We start from the raw sequence: 13234 nt of genomic DNA, 5'->3' as shown, positions 1-13234 counted from the left end.
TAATAAATCCTCTACAAAAAACAATCAAAATCTAAAAAATAACAGGCAAACTGGAAACGAGACACGGAAATGGAATAATTAATTTAATTTTCAATGTGTAATTCTATAGTCAAAATTTTTATTTTATATTTTTGAAGCAGATTGCCTTTAAGCTCTTGTATCATATATATCGTACATAATCTATAACATGTATTATATATTACATATTGTGTACGATTTAACTGTTTTTAGGTTTTTAAATATATCACAAATAAGTCGGATATTGATGACTTTGATAACTGCAAGTGTAGAGTAAGCAATATACATTGTACTTAATTCGTTTGAAATTCGATTCCACCATTATTATTTTATTGCTTCGCTTTTAAAACGATAGATTTTATATGAATTTGCGTTGTTACGCAGGTTTAGACAAGGTAGCGTCGCGGTGGGTCCGCCGTAGCATACTCGTAGCTTTAAGCTACATGTTCTTGATTATATTATGCGGGCAAAGACAATGAAAAACTTTACGAAATGAATACTGTTACGATGTACTGCGCTTTATGTATAGTGTATCTATAGTGAGATAAGATTTTTTCCATCTATTTCGTTACAATTTGTAAGCCAAAAATTAAGAGCCTTTTTGGTAAATAAATCAACCAGCAGATACGATAAAGATTTTTTGTCCTTTTTAATGTGTATATCTTTGATAGCAATTGTAAGATTATGTAAGCATTGGATGAGCTAAAGCAGGTTTTTAAAATATCGATCATTAGTTTTCCTCCTCTACGCTGATTTACGTACTTCAAATGCTTGTCAATTCTTTTTTTAATGAGTTATTTAGAAACATACTATAATATACAATAACAACGGTATCTTGTAGACAGAAACACAGAAATCAATATTATTCAAGAGATTTTATAATTATTGTTGATTCTTTAATATGCACTTTCATATCGGTATATTTTTAGGTTTCATTTCGCTTAAGTTTGATGAATAAGTGACCTAAATTACTTGATCATATTTCATGCAATTTGAGACACTGAACGATCAATGCAAGATAAGAAAAGTTTCGGTTTTCAACCTTAAATAAATAATTATTTATAATCGTATCACTATTAACAGATATTAATAAACAAACCCAGCGAATATATCGTATGGCAATAGTACACATCTATTTCAGGTAGACCTTAATTTTGACATGTACCTATATATAATTAGCAATATATAATATTATACTAAGTCCATCTAGTTATCTAGTTATACATCTACATACCTTATGATTTATGGCATGTATTATGGTAACCCGCTAGGCTTTAAGCACCAATTTGATTTATTAATTGATGAACTAAATTTTTTTGGGCCTAGATGCCTTATACAACTATTTATTTAGTACAAATAGATAATTCTAACAAATTGACTTTATCTTTCATTTACTAATATGGTTTATTGTTTTCAAAGCATTTAATAGATAATGACGTATACCTAAACTCATATTTGAGTAGATGAAGAACCAAATATATCGCTTTACTCCGAGTTATCTTATTTTTTTTTATCTCTAATGAAGAATAATTCTGTGCTTTATAAGTTAAACGAAACGTTTCACTGTGGAAAATCGTTTTCCTGTTCCGTTTTCCTATCTGATGACCTCTTTAAATTTCCGTTTTTGAAGCCAAAACGTTGTCAGGTTTTGACGTAAAAATGTATGATTAATATATAATGGACTTATTTATTTATGTACAAATTAAGATGTTAAACCTCCTTCATGAAATAAATTTATGAATGAACGAGTTCTATTTATCCTTTGATTGATAAGAATGTTCTTATCATTAAAAATAGATAAATTGTTGCATATAGAATTTAATAATAATCACACAGTAAAATAATACTAGTTAACAAACCGGGTGCATAAACTTTATTTCTACATTTTATGTTAGCGTTAAATTAAATTAAAATTAAAACCGACTATAAGCACCAGTGTTAATGTTATTAATTAATTTTCACTTGTCAACTCGTAAAGATTTTTGCTATTAATGGGTTTCGGACACGGCCATTGATAGTTAATTTTCTGTAGAAGTGATTACAATATGCGAACTAGAAATAACACCATGTAAGTTGTATATATTTAATACATTATTGTATGTATTGATTAATAATTAAAACGTATTCATCAAATATGTTGGCAACTGTTATCAGCGTAATAGTCGTTATTGGGTTGGTTTCTAACACATAACCTGTTCATCAAATGTCAATTCAATTGCGTGTTTAATTCACAACTAAAATTGACTTTTATATTTAAAATCTAAACCAAATTCAAAGTACAAGTTAGGTTTAAATTTATGCATATAATTGGCCATAGACATTACGGCCACGTAATATTATATAGCATAAATCGACCACGTTAAACCGCAAATGTACATACTTATATTTAATAAATTTGTATTATCATTTATAACAATCAAAATACGACGAAAAAATCACGAATAGCATGAAAAACACATTACATAGGGTAATTTTTTGCATCTCAATTTTAAAAGCAAGAAGCTACCGACTTTCCGATGTTATTATTGAAGTTGCCTTTGTTGACAACCCTTCGATGTACACCGGGCCTATTTTATCCCGACAGGATCATCCGCACTATTGTGTACCCGTACTTACAGGGATTATCCTCGCGTAATTACCTGTTTTGTGAAACTACATAATTATGTCCAAAAAACACAACTGTAACATCTAAGTGACCGACAAACAAACAATGGGTGCGTAGGCCAGTGCTACTGTAGATGCTGTACTTTGTTCTTTTAACGCAACAATGCGCTGTTTTTGGGACTTCAAACATTAAAAAAATTCTGATTTATTTTGGTCCATTTAATATTTAGATAAATGTTCCCTATTTAATTATTATCGAACAAGTACTTGAAATATACTTAAAAACAATTATTTGTTAGTGTTTCTATGGTACTCGACATAAAAGCCGATTCAACGAGAGGCCGAATAATATGTACAAAGCATGAAAGTTTTTAATAGAGTACTTCGCTTTATATCAAAAAGATGTTAGCGGTTATAAACAATTGTTCTTTATTTCTTACATTTGTTGCGATTCCGTTCTTTTTCTTGTACTCTGTTTGAAACACAAGGGCTCTTGAGAAACCACAAGTGACTATCCACTGTTCGAGGGTTGAATTCGCACGTAATTATTAGTGTGAGAAAATTTGTATCAAGTTAACTGAAAGGTGTTAAGAATATAAAGAGGATCGCTAAATTTTATCAGCGTATTCGTAATATTGCACTGAATAAAAATATTTTTCTTATTTTCAGGGTATCATTCACAATGCATGCGATTCCGAGTACATCAAGTAAGTCAAATTTTATTAATAAAATGACTATTTATTTATATTGAAACAGAGACCTCGTGTTATCTAGGTATTTTTTTGTAAAGACCTAATTGCTGATAGATATAACCATGAACACATAGCGTCTTTTCTCTCATTTCTGCTATTTGAGGGATAATTTTACTTTATCACTACTATTGTTCTTTGCCTGATATAGAAAGTAAAATCGTATATATATACACATATGACAATAAAAAATAAAATTGCTTGGCTATTATTGTGGCCGTATTCAGCCAATTAAGCGCGTATTTTGTCAACTCTACTTTTGTCGCATAAAAATATTTGACCTCGTGACAAATATAAGATTAATCTAAGTAGAATCGGTTTGATTTTTCGATGAAGATGATTGTCACACACATTTTACCATATTAGTATATTGCGATGAGATGACGTGTCATGGCTAATTTGGGTTGAAACAAAATGGTATTCCCACGCGTGCGAGCCGCATCTGCCTCAGTTCTCACCCCATCCTCCCTGCGAATTACCTGATAACGATACTAGTAAATTAAAGGCATGATTAGTATCCCATTTTACTATTATTAATGAACTACACTGACAATGTCAGTGTAATTATATTGTTTGTTTAGTTTCGCAAAAATCTTTGAATTCCACATTTATACGGCGATTATTTAGTTCACCTAGAAGTATCGAATACAAATGTCTTATTATTTAATTGTAGTATTGCTAGTCTGTCTGTAATATGTATATATCCATATTTATAATTTATTATATGTTAAAATATATATAATTTAACTGAACAAACAAAACGTTCTAATTTGTTGTTAACTTAGGTGTAATTCATGAAATAGTTTTCAAGAACAAAAATATAAAATCATATAGCGCAAAAATCAACAAAAGTTATATGTACAGTAGATGATTTTCTTTATATTTTTATAAGTACAGTTATTTGTGTCATGACTAAGTGCGATGGTTATGCACCATACCAATCTACGTATGAATCTACATATATCATTTTAGGGCTAGATAGAATTTTCTTTAAATTAGAATGTAAATAATATTTCATCTGTTCAACAAATTTCCCTTTACAAAGATCCCTAGGACCTAACGATTAATAGTTATCTATACGTTGTAGTTCGTGACCCAATGAACACTGTCACGCGATGCTGATCGTAAGGCACAGGTGACAGGTCACACGTTGGGGTTAAATTTAAACGGTTTTTAACACACTATAACATATAAAGACTGTTTGAAACGTATTAATGAAAATGTGTAGTAATATGGAATTATTTTGACTTTCAAATTATTAGATGTTAAAATTTTAAATAGGCTAAATGTTTAGCTCTCAAGTGAAAATGTATTTATTTTGCGGCAGCAGTTTCTTGTACATAAACATATTAAATGTGTTTAGATTAACATATAGATACTTTTCTTATAAAGCGTTAAACATTTATCTACAAAGTTTTTAAATTACTGTTACTACTGAATCCAAGTTCTTCAAGGAAATGCAATCCCGCCTTTGATTGAAATTGTATCTTGAATTCGAGATTTTAACTGTTAATTTACTGATCAATGCGTTTTAATTCATGGACATTATTTTATATACACAATAATATTTTTTACGAAAACTTAATTGTAATTAATATTGTTATTATTTACAAGAAAACCCTAAAAATATACTTATTAACAGACTAAGGTAAAAGAAAGTTAGACACGTTATCGTATTTTGTAACTCTATGATTTTTATTAAACTACAATTTTCCAATCCAATAATTATAGGGTGGTTTATATAATGATATCCAAATTCTCGTCTTCAGTTACCTATAATTGTTCCCTCTATTAAGATGTCAAAGTTCCCAAGCTCTCTATATTATTGTCTATAGACAGAAAAATATATTTTTTAAATCTTTTTACATTCAACGACTCGTTTCCTGTTTCGCAAGTGTAGGTATTCATGTGCACCGTTTATTCGGTGTCTTATTGAATCCAAGTGCCTTTGTGCCTTTTCGACTGGGGTCGTGTTTGGAGGTGTATTAGTAAAAACTTTATTATATCGTGATCTCCTTTTGCTTAATTTGTTTTGTGCCGTGGGATTCTATCTACTCGAAGGATTGTAACGTGAAGCAGGATGCCTGTATATGTCTTTGTTTACATTAAGGCATTTCCTTTAGTAAATTTATTTAAAGTCCATGGCAGCCTATCAATAGAATAATAGTATTATTTAAAGCTAAATGGCTTTTGCTTACTCTATATTTTGAATTGGATTTAATATCATGAACATATTTTTTTTGCTTACCACACCATACCAAAACGAAACATTCTACTTAATCGAAAATGCTTGAAACATCGCCGAAACACTAACAATAAACAATAAATGTTTGTTTAAATCAATACTAGTTATGTACCTAATTAGACGAATTTGAGAAAACAGTACCAAGTTCTATAAAATTCTATAGGTAATTAAATTATTCGCAATCTAAAAGCCCTTCCCTTCCCTTAGTCTCCTAAAATAAATTAGGCCAAAGAAATCATAACTGGTTCACAAAGTAAGACGTAATTAAATACCACCGCGTCATTTATAAATTATTAAAATGAATTATGAGTTAAGTGAAGGCGTGAATGTTATTGTGCAATTTCGGGTGGAGTTACCCTTATAAGGGCGGGGTCTGCAATAACCATAACCGAAACGCAATCCTAATGCTCGTTAAGAATTTCACTTCAAAGATCATCAATTAGTATTCATTTGACACCATTTTGTTACCACTAAAAATAAAAATATGTAACTAATAATGAAATAACAATTTATTACGCGTTGAACTAGTGTTTTAAAATGTGTTAAAAATTTTATAATAAAAGAAACTGTTTTGTTCATTTCGTTCTTAAACTTGTCTTATTTCTCATGTGTGGTGTAGCACTAAACCAAAAGTATCTGAAAATAAATAGCTCATAGTCTTGTATCATCTTTTCAGATAGAATATTGTATGATGTTCCGTGCGTAGTTTGTAAGGACCATTCTTCAGGGAAGCATTACGGAGTTTTTGCTTGTGATGGTTGCGCTGGCTTCTTCAAGCGTTCAGTTCGACGTGACCGCCAATACGCTTGCAAAGCTCGCTCACCTGGCGCTTGTCTGGTCGACAAAGCACATAGAAATCAATGCCGCGCTTGCCGACTTACAAAATGTCTCAACGCTGGCATGAATAAAGATGGTATTAATTCTTTAATAATATAGAATGTATATTATATTTATTTATGTTTGATACGGTTCATAAAATTGAAAAAAGTTGGAAAGCTTAATAGTGTTTTCCTTTTCAGCTGTCCAACATGAACGTGGACCTCGTAATTCAACTATACGACGTCAAATGGCACTTTACTTTCGAGAACCTGCCCCTGATGTAGGGTTACCAACACCACCAGCATTAGATTTAGTATTAACTAAACACCAAACAAGAAGGGATGTTCTGCTACCATCCTTGCCACCACCACCCCCACTACACCCACTCCCTGCATTGCCGCTATACCATAATCCTTACAGTTCCATCTACAGTGGAATTAATTCTTGGTCACAGCCTCCACCTCCTGTTTTACTCTCGATGCCATCACCTCCTCTTCTAACCCTGCCTACATCGTCTCCAGAGGCTATAAGTGACGCTGCAGCAAAGATTGTCTTCCTTAATGTTAATTGGATCAGATATGTGCCGGGTTTTGATAGCTTATCCTTAACAGATAAAATAATCTTACTTGAAGAGTCGTGGAAAGACTTATTCGTCTTGGGTCTGGCACAGTTAATGCAACCAGTTAACTTGAGATCACTGCTAGTACAGGACTATCAAAAGATTGATACACAACTCGTCGACGAGTTCCAGTTAATCCTCAGTGATTTGTATAAAATTAATGCTGATAATAATGAGTACTCTTGTTTGCGGGCGATTTCTTTATTTAATTATAGCCACCTCGCATCTCAAAAAACAAGGAACTTTGAGGATTTAGGAGCCATTTCTTCACTCTCTAGTTTCTACCAACTTTCACTGCAGCAGGTATATAGCTCAACTTTCTTTTTCAAATACAAACATTGGTCAGTTAAAAATAACTTCTCTTGTTTCAGTATGAACTTCGAATAAACCCATTAGATATTGGCCGAGTTACGAAATTAATGCAAATACTGAGGGACATAAAAGTATTGGAAAATGCTATCGTTGAAGAGATTTTTTTTCGGCCAATGATTGGAAATAGTTCCGTGGAAAAACTAATCATAGATATGTATACGAGGAAACCATAACAAACCAAAGAATATATAAAATATACCACAGCGTTGTTTTTATTAAAAGACGACATATTAGTATTGTTATAGCTCAAATGTGATAGCTAAAGCTACTAGTTAAGATGAATTTATTAATTTTGTTGAAGTCCTTGTATAAATAATATAAATTGAATTGTATAAATATAAAATGAAAAAAATCAAGAAATACGAAGCCAGCCTGCTGATGTTATATAATTTTTGGATATCTGCCAATATGAATTGGTAAACCTTGAGTTCGTCATTCAGACTCAAATCTAGAGCTAATCTTTTAGAGCTGTCAAACCATTTTATAAAACTTGAAACGTTATTGTCAATTATTTAGATTATTGTGCGAGTGAAGTATTGTAGAATTACATAAGTCCATCGCTTGAGTTTTCACAGTACCTTTACTATAAAGCTATCTCAATGTAAATATTTGTTTAGTTTTCTAGTCAATTGGTAGTATAGTGTTATTGGTAAAGGTATGAAGAATTAAATGAAACCCCTTTAATTAGCAAACTTTGGTATAAAACAAAAATTATTAATACAGTTTTAATGTAAAATTTATAATTATAGAAATGATAATATATTCTTTTCTGTAAAGATTGAAATAGGTTACAAACCTTCCGTGCCTGACCGTCGTTGTTGATTTTAATTCACGATGTTTTTATCACAATTAACAATTGTACATACGGTGAATGTAATGAATAAAATAAATATTTCTTTGAACCAACAGTGATTCGTCGATACCCGGGTAGATAGTGGGCTGTACAAGTAACTATAACATAAGCGATTTAAAAAAATATCTCGTGATTGTAATTATGCGTTTTGCTCAGAGCTAGGAGCCCTTATATATTTCCAATACTTTTGTAGTCATTTAAATACAAATAATTATATCTGACTTTATAACGTATGCCTTATGGCCATTGGAAAACAAGGAAAGTGTAATAACAATTTTTAATATTGTAGTAATATCTACTTTATTCTTACGTGCATTTAATATTATTATTACAAAGAATAAACGAGAATATTATTATGAATTGACCCATCCTTGCTCTGATTTTAACAATTAATGGTGTCTAAGTAAAAGATTGTGTACATATATTTTAGAATTAGACTGCATAGATAACTTAATAAAAGAAACTTAGGAGACATTCTAAGGTTTCTAATGTGGTTCCGTCCCCGGTAGATAGTAAGAGCGGCACTAGGGCTTCAGGGCAGCCTTGTTGAAAATACCCGAATAGGTTTTAGTGGGAGGGTAGAGCCTCCGAGTGCAAATACACATCCACCTCGGATGTAAAACAAAAGATCTGCATCGCATCTAATTATGCGTAACTGAAACCCATCTTTATACAGAACGTCCTTACGTATAATTTTTTTGCAGTGATTTCGTGGGATTCAAATCTTTGTCTAAGTTCATAATTTTTTTCCACTCAAATATCGAGCTTTTTTTGTACCCCGGGTTTTTGGAATGGGACAAAAACATTTTTTTTCATTTAGGAACAATTACAAATACTTTTAGAGAATTCCTTTCTTTTGTTATCGATATATTAATGTTTCAATTAAAATTAATACATCAAAAATTAGTTGACAGTGTTAGCATGAACTATCTAGTCACTGTAAGTACGTATAGCTCTGTGTACAATAGGCAAAAATCTGCGCATTGGATCGAATTTTGCTCTAGTGTCACCTCTTTAAATCACATGTTGACAATTCAAACAGGAAACATCTATCAAGGTATCGTTCAATATTTTACGTAACATTGAGGTTAGGACGCACTACACCACTTCCATCCATATTTATCTATCACGTGGCTACAATTTACGAATTTTCTATTGTAGTAAATTTAGTAAAACTCTTATATTACATTTTCTTTGACCAAAGCATCCAGTACTCTCAAAGAGATGTAAGACAGCTTAATAATTGATCATATTTTTTATTAGAAACCGGCAGCGTTATAAAATGTTGACACTAAATGAAGACTTTATTATTATAAGCACATTATTATTTTGTAAGAATTATAGTACAGTAGACAGTACAGTGTACATTAAAACTATTAATATGATTAAAAGCATTAAAAAATATTTGTATCTTTTTATTATTAACTTGTTTAATTAAAGTAAATGCATTTTTATTGTATATTAATATACTTTTATATTCAAATAAACAGGATTTATTCCATTATTTTCCCAATTATTATTATTATTAATACTTATGAGTCTTTATGAATATGTAATAAATTTAGAAAAAATATTTCATTTATAGTGTATTACTTCCTACAATACTAACTAATAACGACGTACTATTTATGTACATAGGTACATTTATAGATATTAATTGAAAAATCTAACTGATATTATATGATTTTTTGACAGATTTAATAGATTATATTTTTATTACATTACTTATTTTGACTTCATGTTTCTATTAAAATAATGTAATGTTTTTAATTAGGGCATTTTGAAGTGAAGTTCCTGTTGATTTCAATAAACAAACTATACCTATGGGCGCATCACTCCTTTGCGCTGACAATATGTGCTGCATCTGTATTGTGCCTAAATCCCCGATTAATCTCCAACTTTTATAAGCTTTTGTTAACCTCCTTTCATATTTTTTTGTATTACCCTTATTTGCCAACAATGGTTCTGTTACAAACATTCTATTTGTACACGTAAACCGTTGTTATACAGCTGCTTTTGGCAAATCACATCGAATTTCTAAAGTCATTGGACTTTTTGCCTTAATGACGGCACAACAGGATTGACTTCGCAATAAATCGAACTTAGTAGGTGAGCCCGCATTAACTTGCAGAGTTTAGTCTTTCGGTCACGTCAGTCAATTTTTGTATTGTCAATTTGACATAATAGCGGTGCCATCCGCACGGATTTATTGGTTGAAACTTGATAAAACTTCCTCGGCTTTTGAATAAATAGTTACGCTCTCCCTTTTATACTTGGAGCCGGTTGGGCAATGGAAAGGGATAGAAGTTAAAAAAATTGAAAAGCCTACTTATCTAAATATGGCTCGATTATTGAGTGAATTTAATGGGGAATAATAGAGTGACAGTCCTTTATACATTCGTCACATTATGGGGTTTGACTACGTGACGATTTTTCTTAATATTTGCTTATAGGTTAAGCTATGTTTTGTACAAAACTCGTGACTGTCAGTTTCTTTCAGCATTTTTTTTCAATAATATTTCCTAAATTACAAACTATGGCTAATTATAAGCAATAACTAAAAATATGATTTCTTCTCACTGCCAAATCACCCTCGTTTAAATTCACCCGAAAATTCGTTAGCACTTACTTAGTAAAAAAAAAAGTACGTAGGTACTTATAGAGCCAAGTACTTACCTTTCTTCGCATTGTTCAAATATTGTTATTGAAGCTCTTTTACATTGTCTTAAAGACTAGCGAAGCCGTGGCTTGTTTGGTTATTGTTTTATTCATTGTTTGTTCAGGCGGGACTTGCATGAGATTTTCTCAAATGGGTGGATCGATGGAAAAGTACACAAATATTATCTTAATATATTTTCTCCGTAACTTATTACTAGAAAACTTAATAATTTAAAATTAATTTCAATTAATTAACACTCGCAGATACCAGATTTACTCACGCAACTTTGTAATTTGTCCTGCGTACAAATCCCCCGTAAAGTGACAATTAAAATATTCGATCATTACCTTTGGCCCTTTGGCCACCCCAGAAAAAACAGTCCATGATCTTAGCGGAGGCGTTGGAGATGAGATGGTCTCTTCCTAGTCATAGACTGTTAATTCGTTTCCGGGTTATAATGGTGATGCCATGTTTCGACTCGAAGAATCGAGCCAAAAATCAGTCACTATCTTGTTTTAATGAACACAAACAGCATTATGATTTTTTTAGCTTCGTTTGACTTTGTGCGACAGAAAGTCCTGCAGAACCCAGCGCGCTCTCATTTTTAATTCCGAAATGGTGTATAATTATGTATTACTATTATTTCTTCTGCTATATAACAAACAGTAACACGACGATCCGCCAAGAGTATTTTTTCAAACCTTTTAATAATTTGTTCAGTCACTTTCGATGTAGGGGAACTCCCATCCCATTCGGAACTCGGCGTTAATGGAGGCTCTTCCTCGTTTGAACTCAGCCATAACAACGCGCATTCGTAGAATATTCTAGTCTTGATTTACCAGCTATGTAGTAGAAATTTTCAAGCAGAAATATTTTATCATCGCGCGATCTTAAATTTTATGAGTATTTATATCCATCGACGGCACGACGCATACAAATGACTTCTCTTTTTAAAAAACAAAAGAGAATTTATTGTTTTATTATTACATATTTAGTTTTGGTATGATACTCAAGTTGGGTATACCAAAACCAACTGTTATTATTCTGTTATCTGTAGATAGGTAAGTAGCGCCATCTAAAGTCAGCGTAGTTTAAGTGCTAACTAAACATTGATGACATTAGACATTCACAGCTGAGACTTGACATTTCATTGATGTTTTGTGTCTGTTTGTATTGTATATTTCATATGCTTATATGCATTAGTAGTAACTGAAGTAAATTTATATTAATATTTAGTGTCTGCCTACCATAAAAATTGTATTTATGAGGAATTATATGACGAAAGAAATATTTAGATGTCAAAATGGCACGTGATATACGCTGGAAGTCAACAGCGTATGCTGGCGTATTTGTAACACCACTATTTAATTGGTATAATCTATACTACTGATATTATAAATAGAAAAGATTTTAGTTTTGTATGTATGTTTGTAATGTTTTCAAACAAAAACTACAGTATTAATTTAAACATTATTTCACCAGTAGAAAAGTAATCGTAACTGACTGACATACGATATTACATTTACAACAAAAAAAAAGGGGATTTTGTGAAAATATTATACATAAAAATCTGTCATCGCGTGCGCTGTGGTTACTATTGATGATAGATCTTAAAAATGTTGTTTTGTATTATAGAATGTATATATCTACAAAAAGAATGTTTTACCCATGGGCAATTGTATGTTGGCCGATCCCGAGTCGGAACTCCAAAACATTAAATTTGCTGCTACAAATCAAATTTATGTCAAATGTTGTATATAGGGAAATTCTAAGACACTGAAGTTTTACAAATAAGTCTCTTCACTAATGTTATAGAAGAAAGTTTTGAATTTTGGTTTATATTTTAATAACAAGCTAAAAACTTCTGGACTGGTTAAAATAAATATTTCATTACCTACCTGAAATCAAGAATTTTTCAATACCTGTAAAGTATTTTTAAATTTACTAAAGTCGGAAATTCTACGTAAATAATGTTACGAATTTAAAAATGTATAAGGTATAAATATATTCGTTGTAAAGTAAAATTTGTTTATTGAATAGAGTATGAATGTAAGTCATTATGCAATAAACTGAAAGAAAGTAATTAAGAACTATGTAAAATAAAACTTTTATGATAACAAAATAAATTAATTACGCCACGAACCATAGTTTTATGTGTTTTCGGCGCCACCTAATACTCTACAACTATATAGACAAATACCATTATTTTAGTCTTTACTAGCAGAAAACAGATAGCGCTGTTAAAATTCTACTTTCAACTCGTAGTTAAACTAGAGAACTCTAGTTACATAAAATT

The 13234-nt window shown here is 31.0% G+C and overlaps 1 protein-coding gene across 1 annotated transcript; it reads left to right on the top strand.

The window, feature by feature from the left end:
• Positions 1-1979: 1979 nt before the first annotated feature.
• LOC123718772 (protein tailless) lies at positions 1980-7664 on the top strand. Its single transcript, XM_045675551.1, has 5 exons — positions 1980-2086; positions 3292-3329; positions 6293-6529; positions 6636-7357; positions 7426-7664. Exons 1-5 carry the CDS (start codon positions 2064-2066, stop codon positions 7597-7599), a joined length of 1194 nt encoding a protein of 397 aa, XP_045531507.1. The 5' UTR covers positions 1980-2063; the 3' UTR covers positions 7600-7664.
• The last annotated feature ends 5570 nt before the right edge of the window (positions 7665-13234 follow it).

Source organism: Pieris brassicae, chromosome Z (assembly GCF_905147105.1).
Source record: "Pieris brassicae chromosome Z, ilPieBrab1.1, whole genome shotgun sequence".
Lineage (NCBI taxonomy): Eukaryota > Metazoa > Arthropoda > Insecta > Lepidoptera > Pieridae > Pieris > Pieris brassicae.
This window is presented reverse-complemented; position numbering and strand designations above follow the sequence as displayed.

Excerpts from the sequence above, each read along its gene's own strand:
- LOC123718772 (XM_045675551.1), top strand. The coding sequence starts at position 2,064 with ATGCGAACTAGAAATAACACCAT. Across the intron at positions 2,087-3,291 it reads CGAACTAGAAATAACACCAT|GGTATCATTCACAATGCATG; the intron begins GTAAGTTGTATA and ends TCTTATTTTCAG. Across the intron at positions 7,358-7,425 it reads ACCAACTTTCACTGCAGCAG|TATGAACTTCGAATAAACCC; the intron begins GTATATAGCTCA and ends CTCTTGTTTCAG.